Source organism: Laccaria bicolor, genomic scaffold (genome assembly GCF_000143565.1).
Source record: "Laccaria bicolor S238N-H82 LACBIscaffold_4 genomic scaffold, whole genome shotgun sequence".
In the NCBI taxonomy this organism is placed as follows: Eukaryota; Fungi; Basidiomycota; class Agaricomycetes; order Agaricales; family Hydnangiaceae; genus Laccaria; species Laccaria bicolor.
In genome coordinates, this window is record NW_001889875.1 from 829455 (window position 1) to 853403 (window position 23949).

General features: G+C 49.1%; 6 protein-coding genes across 6 annotated transcripts; 2 read left to right on the forward strand and 4 right to left on the reverse strand.

Annotated features, from left to right (window-relative positions):
• Positions 1 to 916: 916 nt before the first annotated feature.
• Positions 917 to 1523, reverse strand: LACBIDRAFT_311356 (uncharacterized protein; the record flags this gene model as incomplete). Its single annotated transcript, XM_001876904.1, has 2 exons — positions 917 to 1300; positions 1356 to 1523. 2 exons carry the CDS (start codon positions 1521 to 1523, stop codon positions 971 to 973), a joined length of 498 nt encoding a protein of 165 aa, XP_001876939.1. The 3' UTR covers positions 917 to 970.
• Positions 1524 to 1696: 173 nt separating this feature from the next.
• On the reverse strand, positions 1697 to 1930 carry LACBIDRAFT_311357 (uncharacterized protein; the record flags this gene model as incomplete). The annotated part of the gene is made up of 1 exon (XM_001876905.1): positions 1697 to 1930. The coding sequence occupies one exon, from the start codon at positions 1928 to 1930 to the stop codon at positions 1697 to 1699; it is 234 nt and encodes a 77-aa protein (XP_001876940.1).
• Positions 1931 to 4262: 2332 nt separating this feature from the next.
• LACBIDRAFT_231118 (uncharacterized protein) lies at positions 4263 to 5170 on the reverse strand (the record flags this gene model as incomplete). The annotated part of the gene is made up of 5 exons (XM_001876906.1): positions 4263 to 4344; positions 4398 to 4537; positions 4584 to 4687; positions 4760 to 4973; positions 5021 to 5170. Coding segments are annotated over 5 exons (690 nt in total), but the record flags the coding sequence as incomplete, so codon positions are not given.
• Positions 5171 to 5709: 539 nt separating this feature from the next.
• On the forward strand, positions 5710 to 5862 carry LACBIDRAFT_311359 (uncharacterized protein; the record flags this gene model as incomplete). Its single annotated transcript, XM_001876441.1, has 1 exon — positions 5710 to 5862. The coding sequence occupies one exon, from the start codon at positions 5710 to 5712 to the stop codon at positions 5860 to 5862; it is 153 nt and encodes a 50-aa protein (XP_001876476.1).
• Positions 5863 to 12539: 6677 nt separating this feature from the next.
• Positions 12540 to 12988, reverse strand: LACBIDRAFT_311363 (uncharacterized protein; the record flags this gene model as incomplete). Its single annotated transcript, XM_001876907.1, has 2 exons — positions 12540 to 12935; positions 12986 to 12988. 2 exons carry the CDS (start codon positions 12986 to 12988, stop codon positions 12540 to 12542), a joined length of 399 nt encoding a protein of 132 aa, XP_001876942.1.
• Positions 12989 to 20938: 7950 nt separating this feature from the next.
• LACBIDRAFT_323317 (uncharacterized protein) lies at positions 20939 to 23907 on the forward strand (the record flags this gene model as incomplete). The annotated part of the gene is made up of 5 exons (XM_001876442.1): positions 20939 to 21232; positions 21487 to 22056; positions 22112 to 22494; positions 22552 to 23671; positions 23791 to 23907. The coding sequence occupies 5 exons, from the start codon at positions 20939 to 20941 to the stop codon at positions 23905 to 23907; spliced, it is 2484 nt and encodes an 827-aa protein (XP_001876477.1).
• Between the last annotated feature and the right edge of the window lie 42 nt (positions 23908 to 23949).

The following is a 23949-nucleotide window of genomic DNA, read 5'->3' on the forward strand; positions in this document are numbered from 1 at the left end:
CAAGGAACCTTGGAACAATGAGAGTAAGTGCCTGGGACAGGCGTGGTGGCAGTACTGTTTCAAGTGCCTAAGAGCCTGTTCAGTACAAATCACTTTCGGGTCCAGTTCAGATTTCAGTTGAAGCTCAGTGTGATGACAATCATGTGCAGTGTGACGCTGTCAGGCATCGTGATCAGATCAGCTAGTGCCAGTTATTATATTCAAAACCGAAAGGTTCTAGCCATTTATTTTTTAAATACAATAACTGTTGTTTAAAATAAACCAATTCCGACTATTTTGAAGAAATATTGCTTGAAATATGATTGAAACAGTCTTATTTTGTCCTGAGTTTAATTTTCAGCCTTGCAAGCTGACTGGGTTGCTGTAAAAACCTCCAAAACCTTGCCAAAGTTGTACAGTCTCTAGTTATGAACCAATTTATTATATTTAGCCAGGCTCATATTATTGGGTATCCAGGCACTACAGTGTCTTGCATAATGCTTTGCAGCACAAATTTTTTCAAATCGTATTTGATTATATTTGTAGTGGTCACAAACCAAGGCCCAATGAAATAATCCCAGGCCTGAGTGTGACATATTAGGTCCAGTTTAACACAGCCAAATACCATTTTAAAAAATTCACGCTGCAAAGCATTATGCAAGGCACTGTAAATGTGGGGGTCTGTTTGACCATTATTTGTTCCATCCACCGGGTTCTTAATTGCCGAGTGCTGATGGCATTACATAAGGTCACCCATCAGTTGAACTTCAACTGAAATCCGAACTGGACCCGAAAGTGATCTGTACTGAACAGGCTCTAATGTGATCAATGTGTGATCCTGAAATTTCTCTGAGTGCACTCCGCAAAGCCAGTGTCTGTGTGGCACTGAGTTAGATCGGTTATATGGGCATGCTCGACTCCTCAAATGGACCCTGGCGAACAAAGACATCAAGGATATTTTGTGCTAAGTACTACACTTTGCATTCCAACGTTAAATTATCAGGTAGCTACTTGGTAACAGTGCAAGAAGCCTTGTGCTTTTTCCAGTCCGCTTTTTGACATGGGGCAGAGCAGTACTTAGCCACCTTACAGGCACCACACGCCAAAAGTTTCGGTTTCCGCAGTGTTTGCATCGATCCTCCCCAATGGTATCACTGTTCGAGGTTTCCAACTTGGAAGAGAGTGGGTTATTCACAAACGACGTGCTGAATAGGGGTGCAAGCGCAATCCTGGTAACAAAAGGTGCGAAGTCTTTCCAGGCTGAGGTTTGAGAGAACGGCCCAAGATTTTTTCCCTGTCCGCATCCACAGAGGGGACTCTCCTCATAAGTATTCGACGGACACTGGAATCCCTTTCGAAATGTATTCGCAATTCACGGTGTGTTTCCATGTACGGCACCTCTCTGCGAACGCAGGGAGAAGCTGTTTCCAAGCAGTAACTTCATCCTCAAGGGTTACAACTTGCTGCAGATTTGTTATCTTTCGGAGGCCTGGGGTAATCAGTGGCATGATAGAGTGGGTCAAGGGAAGCACGCATGCGTCCATGACCACTGTATTTGATGTCAAGTCGAGTTTGACTTCACTGACAAAGATGAGAGTGCGATCCGTCAAATTTTTGAGATCGATTCTTTTTGTGAGTGAATATGCCCGTGTATGTGAAGTATCGAAATTCACGCCGGTAAGAGATTCTAATGCTGGGGAGGAGGGATTCTTTAGCTTCAAGGTGCGTGATACCACAGGCAAACTTTGAATTCCATCCAGATTGTCTGGACGATGGCGGGTGACAAAAACATGCTGTCTTTCCTTGCGTCAGTAGTGGACTCTGGCTCTACGACTCGGATGCAACGCATCAGATAGGATATAAGGTTAATACAGCAACGACACAATGATATAAGATGCATATGCAACGAGACACCAAATGAAGATAAAGCAAAAGTAATAGCAGAGTCCATCCAAATAAAAACGAGGGATGATGCGGATGAGAATCGTCTCCATATATATAATACAGAGGATGAATGTTGAATGCCAATAGATATAGTCTCACGTGTCATCGAGTCTACTCACACAGAAATGCGAAAGGGAAAGCAGGTACTTCATGACGATGTAGGAGCTGGAGAGTTCCGCGACGTGTCTGATAGAGGCTTTGCTTCCCATGGAGCAGGTATCCGTGCCACATCAGCCAAGTTCTGGTCGGCTCTCGCGTCGTTCAGACGATCGTGGTCATTCATGCCCATTCGGGCACGACACCGCAATAACCGCAGTTTCGTGCGTTTGATCCCTGTAACATGGAGGGCTATCAGAGGACGCTCTAGAAGGACTTGAAGCAAGGCAGCGTACAGGTACCGATTGTTTCCCGATCCTCATCCATGTATGGATTACCCGTCTGCAGTAGGTCGTCTTGTAGCGCGTAAAGGCACCACAAGGATTCTTCGTATAGCTTCTCGCATTCGTCTGGGCTCGTCGCTTGGTCGAGGAGCTCCTTCCGAGCAGCTGTTCGGCTCTGAAGGCAGGGGCGTAAGTTGGTTGACGGTACGACAATCTCGGACCTACCAGAACCAGAGCACGATCATACACAAGTTGGTCAAGCCAACTCTTCGGGCCATCGTACTGAACAGGCAACCATGTCTTCACCAAGGCTGCGCGGTCATTGCACTTGATGAAGTGGTCTTTGAACCAACACAGCGCTATCCCAACGTCGTCAGTAGCACTAGAGAGGCCAGGAATAGTCTTACCATCATCAAACCCATCACTGACGACAAAATTCCCATCCGGATGGCACATCTTCATATGTTCCTGGAAGTTCCCCAGCTTATTGATGCCCTTCTGCGAGAACGACATGAGCAGCATGTACACTGCGACACATGTAACGGCATTGTGTTCCGCTTCTATGTCAGCGTGTTTCCGCCGTTTCGCGTGTTTCTCTGCCTCGCCCTCGCGTTTGATGAACTTGGTAGGATCGGGTAGAGGCTCTAATAATCAGATTAGCACACAGCCAACACAGGAGAGGGGACAACTAACTCTGAGGCACCGCCTTGACGTACTCATACATCTCATCCGCCCAGTGCGTAAGCACGTCCGTCTTCTGCGCTAGCTCTTCAAGGGAAGATAGCAAATCATCCTCAAGTGGATCCCGCTCCCCTTCCCCGTCCAACGTGATGATCTGCGGCCGTCGAGGCGACGACGGCACACTGCTTTGATCTCTTGACGGAGATGCGCGTGAGTGCCCTGATGAGGAATGTCCAAACAACTTCTTGGACGCAAGGCTCAAAGCTCTATTAAGAGCGTTCGATGCCGCCCGTGAAGCCATGCTGGAAGGGGAGGAGGAGAGAGGTGGGGCAGAGATGTTGGGTGGTGGTGGGAATGTGATGTTGACATTGTTAGCGCCATTGTTGTTCGTGGGTATGGGGTATTCTGGGGGGTAATGGTCCGTTGAGGGTGTTGGAGGAATCTTCCGGTCGTGTAATGGTCGTCGGGGTTGGGATGTGATTTCTAGAGTAATGAGTCAGGTGGGTAACGATGGAGAAGGGGGTAGACGCACCATCGACAGCGCGGTTGAACTCGACAGCTCGAGTATCGTCAACCAGCACGTATTCACGACGCAGCTGGCCATCTTCTTCTGTTTCTCCAGGTATAAAGGAGCCTTCGGTGGAGAGCGGCTTGAATCGCTCATTCGCACCCGTAAATGATGGTCTCCGTGGTCTAGTGACAGGTGCAACGACCTTATCTCGAGATGACGATTGACTGAAAAGATATTAATGGGCGTTTTCAACGAAAGCAAGGCACCCACCTGTCCCTGGGAAGTGCCCCATTTGCAGAATGGGGACTACCATCTCCTTCTTCTGCCCCACCAGAAACCCTCCTGAAATTAAATTTGCTTGGGGGGATCATAGCCTTTGGGTCGAGAACCTCCGGCGGTATCACCCGATGATGTTCGGGAGTCAAGGGTCGCGCAGTCCAAGGCTTGTCTTGTTCAGGTGCAGTCGACGACGAGCTCTCAGCAGGCTCCGGCTCCGACTCCCGCGGTTTCGGAAACTTTGACTTTGCCAGCGCCGTGCTCCCAAAAAACTCTTCAAAGCTTGCGCGTTCGGCCGGGTTCCGTTTCAGAAGTGTCCTGATGAGTTTCTTGACATCGCTTGGAACCGGGGAATCCTCACTTCCACCCCCAGGTGTCTTCGCAGTTGTAGGATCCTCATCAGGGAATTTGATGCCCTTCGAATGTTCAATCTTCTTCAGCAACTCGATGTGATTCAAAGCTCGAAAGGGTGCTTTTCCGACCGCCATTTCATACAATACAGCGCCTACTGACCAAAGGTCAGCTTTGGCGTCATACTTCTCATATCTCAGTATCTCAGGAGCCATGTACAACCTGTTGCAAAACATTAAACGAGATTGAATCATGGCTAATTCCACCCTACTCACGGAGATCCACATAGTGTTTCAGCCATCATCGCATTGGGTAACGACCGTGCAAAACCAAAATCTGCCACTTTAAGGATGGGTACACCTAAAGGGTGCCCACGGGCGAGTTCTTCAGGGGGGGCGGGATTGAGGAGCAGGTTCTAAGATGTCTAAGTTAGAATTATGGCAGGAGGTGAAGGTTTTTACCTGTGGCTTGATATCCCTGTGAATCAAGTTTCGGTGCCGCAAAAATTTGAGAGCACGCGCAAGCTGTCGGAGAAAACTCCGAACGACGATTTCATCTAAACCGCCTGTCCGAGGATGCGGATAGTACTGAAGTGCCGCGCCAGGGGCCGGTATATACTCGAGGCCCTCAACACGACCACGTCTCTTGATGTAATTTGTGAGATCTCCACCGGCGCAATACTCCATTATCAGATAAATGTGCTTGTCCGCGCGTACAATGTCGATTAACTTGGTAATGTGCCTGTGTGATAGTGACTTTAGGATTTGGATTTCACTTTGGAGGTTGTCAAAAAGCTTGGCGCTGAGGTCTCCGCGTTTGACGGTCTTGATGGCGACTTGATGTCGCGTTTCCTGGATATGGTGAGCACAAGCACTGGGATGTTGATTGCACTTCTCACCTCGTGGTATCCCTTATACACCGTCGCGAAGCTCCCCTTCCCCAGAATACTGACTATAACGTACGGTCGCGCTTCATCGTCGTCTACTAACTTGGTTGTTGAGTCGTAGGCGGTCGTCGTCTGTCTTGAAGTCCCAACTGTGGGAGGCATCGAAAGGTAATTAAATTGAGCAACAGTACTCAGTGATCGCGTGGTCTTTTAGGGCTTCCAAAGCTTCGCCAAAAAGCCTGGTACCGCACCGTAGGGACCTTAAAGCATGGGTGCGCTGTTCGGGCGCTGTGGTCGACGTTGAGCTCAACAGGGAGCAAGGCTAAAGGAGGTAGCTGACACATTGTTTGTCAACGAATCCCACGCCAAACAACTGTCAGTCGCATTTGACGTTGCTGAGTCACATTGACATTTCACCGCTCCCCTCCACTTTCCGAGCTCGGCCCATATTCTTGTATGTCAGATGAACCAAAATAGGGACACATTGTGAAATAATTTGCAATATTCGGCACTTGCGAATATTCACATCAAAGCTTGTGCGGAGAATGGGTGAAACAAAGACGTTTAGAGAGGAGAGAAGATTGGTGGGCAGGTGCGCGCTGGCGTTACTCATTCCTTCAAGTTCACCGACAAAGTAAGCTGCAAAAGGTTTCTTTCTTATTCCAATGCTAATTTATCCATACTCTCTAGAACGTCTGTAAATGTTTCACGGTCCCCTCCTAACTGCAACTGATGAGAAATATCAGCCAACCCAATCGTGCCATTCGCAACCCCCTTCAACAGCCCCTCCCATCCTCCAAAATGCTCATAAACCCCCTCCTTCCTCTCCCAAATCTCAAACCGCTCAACCATAAACATCACCGACCCATTAACCATATGACACTGCAACACAACCATCGCCTGCCCTACGCCCCCTTCGTCCCTTATCCGCTCGGACGTGCGCGTGTCGTTCACATGACTCCCGGAATCAGGTAAAACGGTCTTCGTCTCCGCTACGTGTGCGTTCATGATGATGAATGGGCTGGGGACGGGCCCGACGACGCGTTCGACGGCTAGGAGGTTGACGACGAGGCAGTGGGTGTGGATTTTTGATTGGTGGGTGTGGATCTGAAGGGATTCAGTTGCTGCCCATTTCAGGAGCCATTCGTAGGCCTAAGTGCCGGGATGAGTGATGAGGGTACTTTGAGGTACTAGTAAGGGGACGAACGCGGATCCATGAGCCTATATCTACGAACTGGGGCACTCGACATCCCTTTTTATGCGTTGGCCAATCGCTCTTCTGACATTCTTTGCTCTTCAAAACGATATGATTAGTAGATATCGTATAGGCAACCACATCCGAGGGAAACTAGTAATATACTGACGCAATACCGAACGAAATTACACCTCGCACACGCCTTTAGCTTGACACCCTCATAGTCGCTACCCACAAGTGGACATTGGCGCCAACGGCAGATCCGGGTGGGTTTTGTGTCTTTGACGTAGATTCCGAGTCGCGAGTCGATGATAGGCATGTGGTGGCAAGTGAGAGACAAGAGACTCAGAGATGGGCGCGTAGTAAGATCGAGATAAACGAGGTAACGTGACAAGTTGTTCACATTTCCAATCATTGACTAGAACTTGATGCGTATCTCCATTTCTCTTCCATTCCCTGTCAACCTAGCATTCATTCTAGCCCAAAGCAAAATCCCATTTACGGTTAATCATCGTTGAGCTCTTGGAAGTGGAATGCTCGACTTGGACGCCTCGAATGCTCGCTAGCCGATTAAAACCTGCTCATGAAGGCCATCCGTTCGTTCTGCGAGCGTACGCCCAACTCCCCGGTAGATAGTGGTCGTGAATTTGACCAACCGACACGACGGTGCACACTCTGCGCTTCACTGCGAATGCGTCCGTTGTATCATCGACTCATACCCATCAGGTTAGCTATTACTTTACCTTGTCATTTCGCCCCTCGTTGACATTGACAGTGTAATGCAAACTAAATTTCATCAAATGATCGTCCGAATGACTAGGTCAAAAGTGGAATGAACCGGGTGGCGCTTCATAACGTCAATCAAGACAACGAGCTGTTAAAAGACGAAATATCGAACTGCTCCTCCAGACAAGAAGTCACATCTCCGGGGTACGTCTTCACTCTTGTCTACACTTGCCTGGACCAACAGACCTGTCCTTGCCAGTGCCTCGTCATGAACTTCAGATCCAGCCTTATCGCCTTCATTTCTATCTTGCTTGTGGAGGGGGTAGCTGCCGAGTGGTGTGGATGCTACCTCAAAGATGGAGATGACGGTTTGTTTTTAGTTGGAAGGAGGGATCTGTGGAATGAAAAGTACTCCACGGAGTGCTGCAAATCAGTAACTGGGCGTGGTCTCATGAATGGTGGCTGGTTAGGCCTTTACATAACGGGAAAAGATTGGTGTGATGTTGGCATGACGGGCTCGTACTTGGATTGCTGTGAAGGGAAATCTCAACCAGGGGGTTCTACAATCGTGGGCTATTGCAAGTAAAGAGTCAATCAGATGCTTCGAATTATACGATAGAAATTGGGATTTTACAACAAATACAAGCTTTAGACCCGTGCCTACGGCACGGCACTCGCTAATGCTCGGCCGTTCCTCCAGCACTGGTCACAGCTTGCCGGGGGCACGCCCCCTGGACCCCCTGGTACACATCTTTAATCCCAGTTTTGGTACTCATCTTAAATCCCAGTTCTGGTACACTTCTTTTATTCCAATCTCTATATCCATTCACATACACTTATTTACAGTAATTAAAAAAATTGTACAAAAATCATAGCATAAATCTACAATATCAAATTTAGTCAAGAAGTACCTCAGGATATACAATATTTTTGGTAACAGGACTTGGAAGTTGATCATCCCATATTATCTTGATGTTATGAACAGAAGTTACTCGTGAAACTGCAACATAGAACTGCCCATGGGTGAACACAGCAGATCGAGCATCTATCCCCACATAATTCACAGATTGTCCTTGTGACTTGTTGATAGTCATAGCAAAACACAGTCGAACTGGAAATTGTAGACGTTTAAGTTTGAATGGAACTTGGGTCTCATTAGGAATGATTCCCATCCGAGGAATGAAGATCAGCTCTCCAGCATGTTCTCCAGTGAGAAGTCAGACCTCCAAAACTTGTGGTGTTGCACGTGTTAAAATACCACGTGATCCATTGCAAACCCCATCTCCTGGATTGATGTTTCGCAGCACCATGACAGGACACCCAACCTTCAGAGCAAGTTTCGCAAGAGGTAACCCAGAGCAGTTGATGCTGTTAAGATATTCCACTGGGTACATTAGAATACCCTCTTCTCCATGCCCCTCATTATCTTCAATTGAGTCTGCACTCTGGAACACTTGAAGTTCACCTGGAAAGCGGTTGAGGATAGCATGGTTAAGCTCATCAACATCATCATTGCGACTGGAGAGAATAGTGCGTTCAGAAAAATAGTGATCTTCAGGATGAGGCAATAGACCAATTCCAGGATAGATAGTGTCAATCAGAGACTGGACTGTGTTTTCTGCACATTTGAATGATTCTGGCAAAGAGACATCATCTGACTCATTTGTATGTCGGCCATGCCCAATGTCAATCTGCCACTGTGCAAAATCTCTCTCCTGTGCATCATCGACATTGAGTCGCATGTTTTTGGTCAGACGAAGCACCTTCATAGACTGCCAAAGAGTGGACCGCTGCATGCATGCATTGACAATCTGAGCACATGACCCTCTGACAATGACTGGAAGGATCTGTTGGAAGTCTCCCCCAAAGACAACAGACAGACCTCCAAATGGCCTATCACAGTCCCTCACATCACGGAGTGTGCGATCAACAGCCTCATGGATGTGTTGATGCTGCATTGGAGCCTCATCCCATATGATAAGATCTGCCAATCTGATGAGCTCTGCCAGAAGAGAGTTCTTGCTGAATTGACAGGTAGAAGTCTCATCAATGATGATGGGAATTTTGAAGCATGAGTGAGAGGTGCGGCCACCAATGATAAGAATAGCAGCAATCCCTGAAGATGCAACACAGAGAATGATTTTATGTTGACCACGCAGGAAGTAGCAGAGAGTGTTGTAAATGAAGGTCTTCCCAGTGCCCCCAGGACCATGAAGGAAAAAGATCTGTCCTGACTTGGTATTGACTGCTTCAACTATTTCATCAAAGGCTTTCCGCTGCTCCTCATTTAGCTTTGGAATCCGTTCATTGGCAAGACGTGTTTGCTCTTCTGCATCATAATCAAGCTGTTCCATGATCAGGTGATTTCCAACATGAAGAGCCCAATTTTGCTGAGGCTGAGGCATTGTTGGCCAGTGCTCCAGTCCCTTATTTGCATTGGAGCTGCGGAGAAGTTTGTCAATGAGATATAAACCATAGTCAAAGACATCCTCTTCTGTTGGATTTTGGCGGATGTTTTTTTGTTGAAGGGCCCAACGAAGGTCATCACAGATCTGTGTTCGAAATTGCAACCATAAAGTAGCAGGATCAGAGGGACTACAGTCACGAAGGATTGTGACAAATAAATTGCGCAATTGATGCCCACTCTGCATAGCTCCTGCATCCTGAAGACATAGCCTCCACTCATTGTCATCAGCCAGCAGACCAAGTGCAATACATGCCTCTCGAAATGTTGCATGAGTGATGCCATTTACTGTTCGCAAATTCTCATATGATGTAGCCCCCTTTACAGCTGTGAGAAGAGTGCGGAGATAGAACCGTTCCCCTGAGGCTGGATGAACATAGAACATTCGACCAATGGCAACCTTTCGCTCCTGAATTTTCCACCTTCTGTTTCCTCTGTTGATCCAAACAAAGTGCATAGGAAAGTCCTGGTAGAGATAATTGCGTGCCTCTGGAATTTGTTCATTTGCCCTGAAATAGGCAGTCAAAGTGGTGTTCCTCTCAGCTGCCTGAGCAACAACTTGCTGAAGATCTGGAGCATGCTGCTCATCCCAGGAGATCAACTGTTGGTTTGGAAGATGGACTTGCAGTTGAACAACACTTGGAAGCTCCTCATGCATATGGAAATGGTAGAGTCTCCAGAGAGCTTCACAGGCAGACACATAGCGAGCATCAAGATATTGTTTGACCTCATCCTGAGATGTTCTAAACTCCATAGTTGTGCGATCATGGCCTTTGTACACATATTTGTAGATGTACTTGATGGCTTTGACTGAGGAGATGCACTCAACATTGATGTGACAGCGATATTTCCAGATGAGCCATGGGGAATGGGGTACCACCCAGCAATTGTCAACCTCTTTTCCATTGACTATATGTTGCTTGCCATCATTTCGTCTCCGAAGGTTAGCATAAGAGTCATCACTGACAGTGGTCTGATCTCGGAATGGCTTTGGAAAGCTTTTAGAGCACTTGTTTCCATCCATGCAAGGTGACTGAGGATTCTGGGTGCCACATGGATTGTGAACCATGAATTTTTTGACTAATTCATAGAGCTCAGGCTGTTCCTGCTCATTTGGAAACTCAGCAGAAATGAGTGAGTCAATGTCCTCAGGAGTTTGAAGCTTGTGTGCAGGATCTAGAAAGAGGATGAGATGCATATGAGGGAGACCACACTTTTGAAATTCTATTGTCCACACTCTGGCAACTGTGCGCCCCATAACACCATGCTTTTCCAGATCCTTGAGCAGCTGAGTAACTTTTGCATGGAAGACACGAACAACCAAATCAGGACGATCAGCAGCAGTTTGTCCAGGAAGCAGTTCCCAAGTAACCTCTGGCCAATTGGGATTTGCAGTGATGGTGATGAAGAGATCAGCACCATGAAAGTGACGATTGATTGCAAGAGCATCCTGGCAGTTTTGGATCATATAGCGTGTACCTCCAACAAATGTGGAAGGAAGAATGGTGCGCTGCCCTATTTCATTTGCTGTTGCATCTGATGCCAGAGCATCAATGACACCCTGATATAACTCTGACCGTAATTCTCTTTGGTGGAACTGGATGTACAGCAAACGTGCCTGTTCACAGAGTGCCCATGCATCAACAATATACTCCTGAAAAAGCTTGCCAGCCATAAAAATATGGGGTGATTCATCATGGCGGGGATGAAGGCGGTAGCGAAAGTATTCTGTTTGAGTGATATACTTTCTCTTCTTTGTGGGCTGAACCTGGCCTTCATTGTTCTCTCCTGCATCTGGATCAAGCTCTTCTGCATCAGGCACCATCTCTCCACCTCTGTATTCAATATGTGGATGCCATCCCAGCTGGCCTGTTGGGAAGAGAAGAACATAGTGGAGTGAAACATAGAAGGGATGCCTTTGATCAATCTGGACAAATGCTCCATCCTTTCTTCGCAAAATGATATCTCTGTCCCCCTGTGGCTGTTCCTCACTGCCAGGAAGAATTACAGCAATCTCATTTGATGTGGCAGTTGGAAGATTGTAGCGACGACAATCACAGGATTTGTCAAATCAAAGAGCAATATTACACTCTTCAGTTTGCCCCATGTCACATGTGAGCTCATATGCCTGCTGATACATTTGAACTCCTGGATGTTTACGCCACAGCATATCCTGAAGCTTCTGCATTGTTTCACGATGAAGAGTGTTGTTGGCCCTATGTCCCATACGGTAGTTGAGAGCCTCTGCAGGATCATAGATATATAGCTGAGCATATGTGGGATGTGCATTGGGGGCAGGGTGCAATGATCCTGCCTGATGAGTAAGTTTGCCATGAATTTTGAACACATATGGCCCTCCACCCTGATTGACAGAATCATCTGTTTTGCATCCCAGAGATGTCATGGCCAAAGCATTATTGTAGCGACAAATGTCTTTACGAAAATTCTTTGCAATATCATCAGTTCCAGTAAGCAATTCAAGAAGCTCTGGAGGAGGCTCATGCAATTTTGGAAGATCAATCTTTCCACTAAAGCAGCACATGCCAAACTTTATATTATTTTGGTGTGAAGAAGATAGCTTCTCATCCATCCAATGAAATGCACCACATTGAGAGCAGACCACATTCATATGCCCTAAATCATGTACCTGCCAGGTAGGACTAAAGGGCCTTCGTGCTTCAGGAATTTGAGCAACTGCTGCAGGTGGTGGCATAGGAAGAGGATTTGGTGCAAATGGGACTGGGGGTGGAGGAACAGGTTGAGGTAAAGCCATTCCAGGAGCAGGAGCAGGCAGAGGGGGTTCTTCAGGAGGAGGGAAAGGAAGAGCATGTTGATTCAGATCCTGGTATGCAGGTAAATTGTGAAACTGCAGAAAATATATATTAAACTCTGTAAGAAACACCCAAATATATCATATCAACATACCAAATTAGGATGAGGAGGGGCCAGAGCCTGGTAAGCAACTTGAAGATGTGCAGGTAGATTGGGATACTGGAAAAAGAATTAAACTGTGACAAACACTGAGATATATCAAATCAACATACCATAGCAGCAGGTGCAGGTGCATTGTGCTGAGCTGGTGGTGGATGGACTACATTAGGATGTGGATGAACCTGATGTCCACGACCACGGCCATGGCCTCAACCTCAACCTCGACCTATCTGAACAGGAATAGGTGGAAGTGCAGCAAGCTGCTGAGCTAGAGCAGCTGGTAGATGATTATATTGCTGTCCATTGTATACAACAGGAGCAGGAGCAGGGTGTGGGGCATGCAGAGGTAATTCTAAATTATTCAGAGCAGAAACAGGTGGAATAGCAGCAAGTTGTTGAGCAGGAGCAGGAGCAGGAGCAAGAGCAGGAGCAGGAGCAGGAGCAGGAGCAGGAGCAGGAGCAGGAGCAGGAGCAGGAGCAGGAGCAGGAGCAGGAGCAGGAGCAGGAGCAGGAGCAGGAGCAGGAGCAGGAGCAGGAGCAGGAGCAGGAGCAGGAGCAGGAGCAGGAGCAGCTAAAAAAGGATCATTTCCAGGAGCAGGATCTGGGGCATGCTGAGGTATTCTCAAATCAATAAGAGCAACATGCTCTGGGGAGTGCACACCATGAGGAGCACGACGACGCTGGGGGCTATCCAATGTGCGATTGTCACGTTCTGCACTCTGTGCAGCAATTCGAACTCGTCGAGGAGTATTCAGAGGAGTTTCAGACCTTCAATTTTAGTTATATCAGTTTCAAGACTGAAAAATCTCATCAATTAGATACATACATCTTGAGAAATCAAATATGCTGGGGTTTAAGGATGAGGACAGTCTCAAGGTCCTGACGTTCAATCAGGCAAAGGCAGAGAAAAAGCGAAATCGGTGTGAACAATGGTAGTTGATAATGGAGCAACTTCCAAAAAGGAAGGATGGGCAACTGTAAACCCGCCCACCAATCTCCCTACACACTGTGCCCAGAGAGTGGTCCAAGACTAAGTCTTGATAGCAACCGGCAGACACTCGTAAAGAGAGGCCAGGGAGGTAGGACTTCACTGGGCTTCACCTTGGTCTTCTAATTCTCCCCAAAACCCAACTCACAACAGGAGCAGGAGCAGAATCCTCACCCACCCCAAGTATACCCTGATTGGAAAATCCAAGTCAGGGAGAAAAGTCAAAAGATCTGGATTGATAGATAGAACTGGTCAAAAAAGAAGATATGGTGTAAAATGAGCCTAAAATGATTCAAAAAAAGCGAAAATACACTGACAAAGACCCCCACACAGATGTGGTGGGTGAAAAAAAATGGTGCAAAAAAGCGAAATTGAATGGTTGGAAGGTAAGATGGGGGCAGGAAACACCAATGCAATGTGTTGTGGTGGAGGAAATTTAACATGTGGCTACCTTGTGTTTCTGCCCTTTGTTTGTTGATAATGAGGGTTATTTGTTACCGACACACTCAACACAAAGTCAGAACGTTGCTTACATGATCTATTACATAATTCTTAGTAAGCGTTGTACATTTATATATAGGATTGGTATAGGGAGGGCGTACTGTAGCATTTCGTTCAATTCGACGGTCACGCGTCACGGGGCCCTTCAAATTGCCCAGAATGTCGGACCGCCCGCTGACCTGGCCACGAGCCTCAGTGCTACAAGCCTGGACGCTCCCTCGGAAAACGCCGCTGATGCCCTCACGTGCGGCCATAGCTGAACGTGACATAGTGAAGGGTCCGTTGCGTTAATGTATCATGTCGCATCTCGTTTCCGAGCCTCTTGTAATTATCACACTGCTCGCAAACATTCAGTTCCACATATATGAAGAGTCATTGAATGCATTAGACACATATAACACATCATGCATCATGCTTAAGTTGGGTGCTGGACTTGTTACTTGCTAGTTTTGTGGTTATTGGTTGTTGATTGGTTGATGCTTAGCTTGACTTTGTAAGTTCTTCTTTATACCTTTCACTATCCATTTGTATTAGAACAATGTAAAGTTATTCCTCGTGGAATCCGTTACCGTCGCCACAAAATGCATATCATAAAGCGTATACAGCGCTAAGTTCTAACATTCTATTTGGTAACTGTTTGGTGGTGTTGATTCCGTCACTCCGTGTCATTTATAGAAAAAATTGAGGTATCTTTCACAACAGTCGTTTGAAATTTGAAAGTATCCCTGTTTTCGAAATTCATGGCATTTTTTTTTGAGATGTAGGTTGTCGCGACAAAAAATCTACGTAAGTTGCTGTGTAGACTTGTGTAGAGCAGAGTCTCTGATGAGCTGACGGGCTTTGCCGAATGATGCGGTGATCGTTCCCAGGCTACCAGCCTCAAGGCTAGTAGCCGACTCTTCGGGGGGTCAGACGGTCCCAAATTGCCGAAATGTCATGGTGGTCACGCAGATTTTTGTAAGGTGTCGAAATCGTCTGGGGCTCATGTGATAAATGTCGAAAATTTTCGTCGCCTGCGGCGTTAAATGGTCGAAAATTTGCCCAAATTTTCGGCTTGTCACGGCGAATTTGTGAGGTTGTCGAAACCAAATTTTCGACAGACCTGTCACGCATCACGGGCCCTGTCGAATTGAATGAAATGCTACAGTAATTATTCTTTGAGTATCACTGTGTGTTTGCACAGAGATTGAGCCTAAATGGAGATGCAGGAATGACACTTAAAATCGATTGATTAGAGGTAGTATTTGTAATGAGCGATAATAGCGAATGAATAAATATGTAGATAAGGCAAGCAAGTGGGCGAAAGTGCGAAGCACTTTCCGATCTGGCAAAGAGTCTCCCAGAGGGTCCGAGGCGATCTGCGACACCCATGGCATCTGGAGTCTTCGACGCGGCGAGTGAGTCTCGGACCCAACCCATTAGGAGAAGCTCGGATGCTTACCTTGTTAGCGCACTGCTGGCATGGTCAAACGGACGAACGTGTCGTGTACGGCTGGCACTGCTTGTATGTATGGGGCGAGAATTTGTGCGTGTTTTCGTAGATACAGGGTGAAGGCGTCACTGGACCAATGACCCTTCACCTTCATGACATCGAAAGGCACGCCTCTGAGCAAATATTCGAGCGTAGAGCCAATTCTGATGCCATGCCCTTGCAGGGGCTCCAGGCCAGCTGCACGTGCGGCCTTCGCCAGTTCCGCTAGGAACTTGGACTTCGTGAGCGGCCGGTGGCTGTTCTTGTGGCGGTATGCGAAAAGGTGGCCTTCCTGGGGAGGGTTGTTGACCTCGAGATGATGGGCTAACGCCGCATTCGGGTCTATGGGCCCTGCCTGTTTTGCCCAGCATACGTCTTCCCCTTGTGGCGCTGACTTGGTGTGCGGCAGGTGTAAAACCGTGACTTGTTGCCCTTCTCTGTTCTGGTCGTAGCTGACACGGGCCTTGGAGACATGTATGCTGGGGTCAAAGATGTCGAGCTTTTGGACTGTGAATTCTCCAACGCGACCGGTTGCAAAGAAACAGGTCGTTAGGCAGGCAAAGACGGCAGCTCCGAGGGGGGTGTCCAAGGCTAGGTTGTTCCAGATGGCCAGCATGAAATCAATTGTATAGGGTCGCCGCTTCTTTCTCCTGGAGGAAGAGGGGGTTAACTTTTCAGCTGCTTTCAAAAGGGCCTCCAGTTCGGGTTTGTCAATCTTCCATGGAACACCATGTAGTAAATGCCATGCACGTACACCGTAGACATAGTTGCTGATTGCTGAGCCAGAGTATGCAGCGGCTAGAGTAGACACAAAGGACATGATTAGTACTTGGCTGGCTGGGGCCCTGTCTTTTTCAGGGATGTTCTTCTGGTTGCAAAAAACCATGAAGTTGAGGAGGCCAGAGGCATATGTTGCGTGTGTATCCAACTCCCATGCATAGGCTAGGACGTCTTCAATGCGCTTGATGTCTTCATCCGACATTTGAGCGGACCTCTGGGCACGAGGCACTAGTGGGCGCCATAGGCGTAGTCTTTGGTTGGCTGGGCAATGCGGTCGAAGGGGTGAAGGGAGAGGAGTAAGATTCTTGCGGTATGGTGCAGGTCGTGGACGCTTATCCGAGGCTGGGGCTGGGAGCTGAGCATTCCAGGCTCGACGTTCCTGGTTAATCGTATGAGGAACAGGAGAGGAATTCCTCCCCCCGGCGATCAAGCTCGGCATTGATTGAGGCTCGTTCGTTTTCTGAAAGCTCGTGTTGGGGCTTGCGTTGGGCATTTGGTAGGAGGTGCTCACCAGAGCGTGCCATGGCAAGTTCAGAGTCGAAGTCGACGATGAGGTGGTGCAGTTCTGGGGGGATGGGAATATGGGGCAGGAGATGTGTAAGACGTGGGTATATTCCTCTGGATGGTTCATCAGCGGGATTATCTTTGCTCGGGACATATCTTGTGTGGATGGTGCACTGCCGGGTCTCCAGAATGGCGTGAACACGTCTAAAGACGATGTTGGTCTGCTTGTTTCGGCTACGTCCCTTCCACCATCCTTCGACGACTCCTTTGTTATCTCCATAAACCTTGAAGTGAGAACTTCTGTCGCCGGATGACAGTATGGCGAGGCTGAGGAGCTCGAATCCGACTGCCTCTGCCCAACCGATGTCTCGTCCGTCAGCTTTCCAGCCAGGGAGTAAACGCCAGGCGCGCCACCTCTTTCCAATCGTGATGCCGATGCCAAAACCTGAGCTAGCGTCAGAGAAGGCGTCGAGGTCCTTGAGTGGTACTGGGCCAGGAATGTCCCTTGAGAGGGTGGGAGATTGGAGGCGTGTTGTCCACCATTGAAGGTCGTCAGCTGTATTGCGGGGTGGGGTGTGTGGCACGAAAGGACTGTTATTGAAACCTGAGAGCATGGCTTCCAAATTCGTAAGGTACGCGCGCCCTGCAGTAATGACGAGGGAAGCGTGCAACAACTTACCATATAGCTTTTGTACTTCTGCCAGTGCATGTGTTGGCTTTTTCCCCCATTCCTCAATCGTGTTGAGGTATTTGCGCCTCTTCTCCACTGGGATGGCCACAGTGCGCACCTCGAGGTCCCATACAAAGCCGAGGTATGGGACCACTGAGCCAAAGGGGATGGTCTTGGAGCTCTCCCACGGAATGCCCAATTCATCTGAAAGAAGATCAATATCTTCGTCAGCGTATGTAAAAAGAGCATCATTGGCAGAACGTGCGGATACGCTTGAGAGATCGCGTATGGGGCTGGCCATGTCCTCGTCAAACTCCTCTGGGCACCCATCAGGCATGGTGTCGCCTCTGTACCAAATACGACTACCTTCGTGTAGGCGTCCTCCATTGGTTTTGACCAGTTGATGCCAGGATTGGCGCTGGGCATTGTACACGCTGAGGCAGGAGCGGGGAATTCGAAAGAAAATGTGGTCATCGACCCATTTTGATAAGGGACCAATTCCGTTCGCACGGAAGATGTCCGTTCCTGCATCCGCAAGAAGTCCATGGGCCCCACCTGCAGAGGTGAGGCCAAAGTTGTTGCATGTGTTGGCGGCGAAGGTGTCTGCACCTCGTAGTTGCACGACCAAACCTGGCCACTGACTGTGATGTACAGGTATGGTCCTGTAAGCCTCAGCGACATCTCGAATGGAGGCCTGGGAGCCGGGTGGTAGTCGGAAAATGATGAGGCATATCGTGGAAAAGGTCCCCCATGTGCAGGGGAAATCATGTGCATTGATGGCAGAATTGATAGATGAGATTGGATTTGTCGATGGCTGACGCGGGTGGGAGAAGTCATGCACCCCGCGATATTTTCCCGGTTTTCCAGGTTTGGGAACAAGGGAGAGGGGGGATGACTGGAAGGGTCCAATGACAGATTCCAGTTCTGCCCTGGAGAAGGGGCCAATGTATCTGCCCTTCCGGAATTCTTTCTCCACAATTTCCTCATATTCTTCAAGAAACTTATTAATAGACGGGTTATTAGCTGGAACATATGATTGAGATATATTAGGAATCCCGAGATCAAAGCCGTGCGTAAGGCTGTGGTATAATGTTGGATAACGGGAGTCGAGACCGTGTCTGTCGAGTTGACTACGCCACGCCTCTGGCTTGTAAGGGGTGCGGGGGTTAGTTCTTCTGGACCTGAGGGCATTGCTGAGCGCCGTGCCCTGACTTCCCACACCCTGAGCAGGTGTGCCGAGAGGGGTGTACAGTGTCTGAACATCCTGCTGAGGTCTGGAAGCTGAAACAAATGGGGAGCCCGTCGATGGAGACGAGTCGCCCATTGTCGGCTCTTCGTACCCAGACCTTCCCCCCGTTCCATAGCTTGGTGGCGGAGCATTTGGCATAATCGTGCTCGTGGCGTCCCAGGCATACGACACAGGCGGAGGAGCCACGTCCCGCTGTGCCCCCTTGAAAAAACGAAGCATTGCCGCTTCTGTTTCTGCCTCTGCCGTTTGTGGCCTGACGGTTGCGCCTGCCCTGTGAACCAGCATCTCTGGAGGAGCGCTCTGGCAAGGCGTAACGACGACGGCGCTGGCGGGGAGGGGAATGCGAACGCGAGCGAGAGCGCGAGCGTGAGGGGGATTGCGCGCGACCTCGTTTGGATGGAGACGAGGATGAGCCCATCCTGGAGCTTCTCCTGTCCCGGTCCCGTGCTGGGGACATGGCTATGGCATCATGCTGCAATGGCAATGTCGTTAGTGGCATGGCGTGGCATGGTTGTCAGTGGTGTGGAGTGACGAGGCATGGTTGTTGTCGATAGTGGCATCGCGAGGCGTCGGATTCAGGTGTTATAGTGTTGTTTTGTGGGCATTTGGCGTGATGGCAAGGCATGGCAGATGGCAATAAGGTGGCGGGATGGCATGGTATGGCAGACGTGGAGGAAAAAGGGTGGGGGGGAAGGGTGGGTAGAAGCAGTCAGCGTATGTTGGAAATTCGGGGGGAAGGAGGGGAATAACTGACCTTTTTGATGGAATCCATCCTGACCATGTCCCACACCTCCTCAGCCATGGTGCTGAGGAGCGTCTTATTTATAGGCGCGATGTTAAAGCCTGTGCCTCTCGACAGCTCATCGTGCCACAGTCTCCTGGCCTTGGCTTGGTATACAATGAGCACCTTTTCACCGTGGGGCCGTGAGCGTATCGGTTCAAGCTCGAGGTTGAAGTAGAAATGCGCGAATGACTGGATATGCTTCTGGGGCCAGTCGCAGAAGCCCATGTACTGAATTAGCATGTTCTTCGCGATGTTCATCTGCGTCCAGGTGAGGTTAGCGTCTGGGACAACGTTCCGGGATGCTTTGAAGGATCCAACGGGCTTGAACGCGACTAGGTCGTCGACCTTGGTGATGCCGTATGCGTCATCTGATTGGGCCTTGCTGGCGTCCTGTGCCTCAGCACATCCTTCGTCAGTAAAGTACCATAACTCGACATAGCTGAATGACTTCAACTTTCCGATGGCAAACTGTGACGGACGAGCCATGACGTGGTCGGCGATTATCTTGCCCTCGTCGAAGTCGTTGATTTTGGGCCGTTTCTTCTCTTGCTCTTTCCTTTCCTCGTCCTTTAGGCGTCGGTCTTCCTCTTGGCGTCTCGTCTCTTCTTCTGCCACCAGCCTGGCCTGCTCCTGGTGCTCTTCTAGCTCTGTCTGCACTTGCTGGTTCCAAGCTTTGACTTCGAGCTCGTGTGTTTGGTTCCAAGCAGTGGTTAGTTGTTGTATAGCCTGGTCGTTGGTTACCTGGCCGTTGTTGGACAGGACTTGCCTGACAGCGGCGTGTCCTGCTCCTGCGAAATCCGGGCATGGGACATTGGTCGGGTCCTGAAGAATTCGCGGCATGGGGATGTGTAGTAGGGAATGTTACTGTGTGTAGTTCTAAAGAGTGTAGTAGGCAATGAAAAATGAGGAAGGAGCTAATGAACTCCTTCTGTGTGGCGAACGAGGTGGTGGTAAGAAGAGAAAACGGCACGTGCCGCACCACTCGTTCGCTCAAAGACCCTATTCTAACGCTACACTCGTTCCTCGCTTCGCTAGCGAATCTCAAACTCCTGCAGGACCTGCACAGGTACGACGATGGCTATCGCGTGATCGTGATGGTGAATAACGTGACTTAAAAAGGACGTGACTGATTGACTCGCAGCTCCATTTCTCGTCCTTCCATTCCCTGTCAACCTAGGATTTATCTTAGCCCAAAGTAAAATCTCATCCACGGTTAGTCATGGTCGAGTTCTTGCCCTAAATGCCTGCTAGCCTGTTCAGGGAACGGATTGAAACTTGCTGAAAGCCCTACGTTCGTTCTGCAAGTGTACGCTTAACTCCCCGATAGACAGTGGTCGTGAAATTTGACCAACCGATACGACGGTGCACACTTTGCGCTTTACTTCGAATGCGTTGGTTGTATCCTCGACTCATACACATCAGGTTAGCTACTTTACCTTGTCATTTCGCCCCTCGTTGACAGTGACAGTGTAATGCAAACTAATTTTGAAGTGGGTGGCCCTTCATAACGTCAATCAAGACAACGAGCTGTTATAAGACGAGATATTGGAATGCTCCTCCAGACAAGAAGTCTCTGCCTAAACAGCTAGCTTACATCTCCAGGGTACGTCTTCACTCTTGTCTACACGTGCCTGGGCCAACAGACCTGTGTTTGCTAGCGCCTCGTCATGAACTTGAAATCCAGCTTTCTCACCTTCATCTCTCTCTTGCTTATGGAGGGGGTATCTGCCAAGTGGTGTGGATGTTACGTCAAAGATGGAGATCACGGTTGGCTTTTCATTGGAAGGAAGGATTGGTGGAATGAAGCGCTTTCGACGGAGTGCTGCAAATCAGTAACTGGGCATGGTCTCATGGATGGCGGCTGGTCGGGCCTTTCCATAACGGGAAAAGATTGGTGTGATGTTGGCGAGACGAGCTCGTACTTGGATTGCTGTCGAAGTAAATATCAACCAGGTGACATCGTGGGCTATTGCAAGTAAAGAGTCAAGGGCCGGGGCCCATTCAAACGATGTAGTTTGTTCGATGTTTCGGGTAAACTATACGATAGAAATTGGATTTTTGCAACAAATATTGGTATAGAGAGGGCGAAATCCACGCGACTGGCTGTCGCGTGATCGCGATGGCGAATAACGTGACTTGAAAAGGACGTGACTGATATTGCGATTACAATCACCTTTGAACGAAGAAAGAAGGTCCAAAATGACATCCCTTATAGCTCCAACTTTTTATAATCGTCCCCATGTCTCTCCCTGAACCCACCCCAAAACCTCTCCTCAAATTTCCCCCGTTCCCACCCGTCCCAGAAGGAACCACCATCCTCCCTTTTGCCTCGTACAAGGAAACAGGCATCCAGATCGCCCCCAGCCACTCCGGGGAGGAAGTCGACGGGCTTCGGATTCCCACTGTAGAACTGCGCGTGCCGCATGATACGGATGAGTGTAAGACGGGTGCGACGAAGAGGAGTGGCAGCATCAAGAACCTGAAGAAGGTTGAGGAGGAAGTAGTGCCAGTGGCTGATCCTAATCCTAATCCTAAACGCACGTATTACCACTACGAGCGCAGGGATTGGTGGGAGGAGTGGGCCGAGGCCGAAGAGTCGCGCGGTTCATCCAATGCCTACAATCCGTATGTCCTTTTTTCCGAAATTCATGTTGCACTCATACAATCAAATGGCCTTGCAAGGAACGTATCGCGAATGGACAGGATCCACCAAGCCGCCACTGATTTTCGAATGAACCGCCGTTGGCCGCATGTCAAGTCCCAGGTTCCCTATCTATGGGACCAAGTACGTCCTTTCTTTCTGTTGTTTCTCCACACACCGTTCATTCTCATCCACCAAGATCCGGCTGTACGTCGGCCTCCTAGGCGTAACCCCCGTCTGGCACAGAACCGACTTGGCATCCTCTCCCACTGCTGCTGCTCAGACACCACAAGAAAACACCTCTGAGTCTGATGACGACTACTCTGACACCGATACCAGGAACGTATACCAGGCTCAACAAGACGAACCACAACGTAGGCCGTTCAAGAGATTTCATGTTCGGCCTCCGTATGCCCTTTACGGTGCTACCCCCGTTCAAGTGGACAGCGACGCCGCGGTGCAACGGTTACTTGAGGACGAGAAAGGGCGGAAGGAAGAACGACTCCTTTCGTTTCTTAACAATCCAGAGAATTCGGTCAAGGTGTTTTTGAGCTCTTACATGCGCTCTCAGGGGTTAATCTGGTTTGTCCAGAGAGTAATTTTTGCTGTCAATGTCTAATCTACACATCACACACGTAGGTCTGCGCCTGCGCTGAACACTCTCCCAAGGTTATTCGTCTTCTTCTTGACCTTCCTTTTGCGAAATCGCGTCCTCCCCGAACCCACACACGAACGCGCACTGAATAAAGCCCTAACAGTCGCCAAGCTCGCTTCGGAGGAACTCCCAAAGACAGGACGCGTATGTAAAGTCCTGCCTGACAAGCTCGGTTTGAGCTGTGTTGAAAAATTTGGCGCGAGGAGGTGGGCTTTGGACGAGAAGAAGATTGAGAAAGATGATGATGTGGAGAACACGGACTTGGTGGAACAGTTCGAGGCGGAATTGAAGGCGGCGAATGTGGAAGTGCTCAAGGTGGACGATATCGTCCCATCGGTGCCCTCTCTCGCTGTTTTTCCAACCCCTCTTCCTCAACCTGCTAAACCCACCACCACGCATGAAACACCCAACTGGGCCGCTTTAGCTGCAGCTGACCGAAACCCCACTCCCAGCAGCACAACAACCCACACCGCCTCAACACCCAACTGGGCTGACGCTCCCGACGACGACGACGATGCGCACGTCAACAACAACCCGTTCCAGGGTTCCGCCAAGCTGGAACAGTGGGCTATCCCCGCCGTTCAAATTGACCCGGAAATAATGAGGTATAGGTGTGGTGTTGCGGAGAGGAGCGTGAGGAGGGTTAAGGAGATGAAACCCGTGCCAGGTGCCAAGCCCAACTCCAATTTGACTGAGGGGCCAAGAAGCGCGAACCATGGAGGGGAATTAACGACGCGTTATGCGAAAGTCGTGCTGGCGCCTTGGAATAAAGGCGAATGGGACGACGGTGGGCAGGCGCCTGCGTTTAGGAAAGCTAGCGTTATCCCCCCTCCTCCTTCTCCGTCTAATGATGAAGAACAACAACATAAGACTGAGGAAGGGGACATCACGCTCCTTGTGGAAACGCATGTTTTGAGATCATTGAGTGTGGGTATGGGGTTGGCTGGGACGTGGGTTCAGCTTGTACCTTTAAGCGGCGGCAAGGGGATGAGTAGGAAGGGCAAGGGAGGAGGAGGAGAGAGGTTTTGGTACGTTGAGGAGCTGGCGATGGGTGTGCCGTCTTTTTGGACCGTTGCGCAGGAGGAGGGGGAGGGTGTAGAGGGGGTATGTGAAGATGCGTATGCTGATTTTTGAGTGGGTGGAGATGCATTGATGGGTTGTGAATAGGTCTTTTTTTGGTGGTATTCTACCTTGCGATCTTGTTGTAAAAAAATCATGTGTAGATTCTACGTAGACGGTGTATTCCTTCAAAAGAGAAGAAGAGATTTGCAAACAGAGTACCTATACTCAAGGACGATTGGACTTGGAAGCTTGGACGTTCAACGTTCATGACTTTTTGATTCCCCCCGACACAACTGACATAACGACCAACTGGCGACACG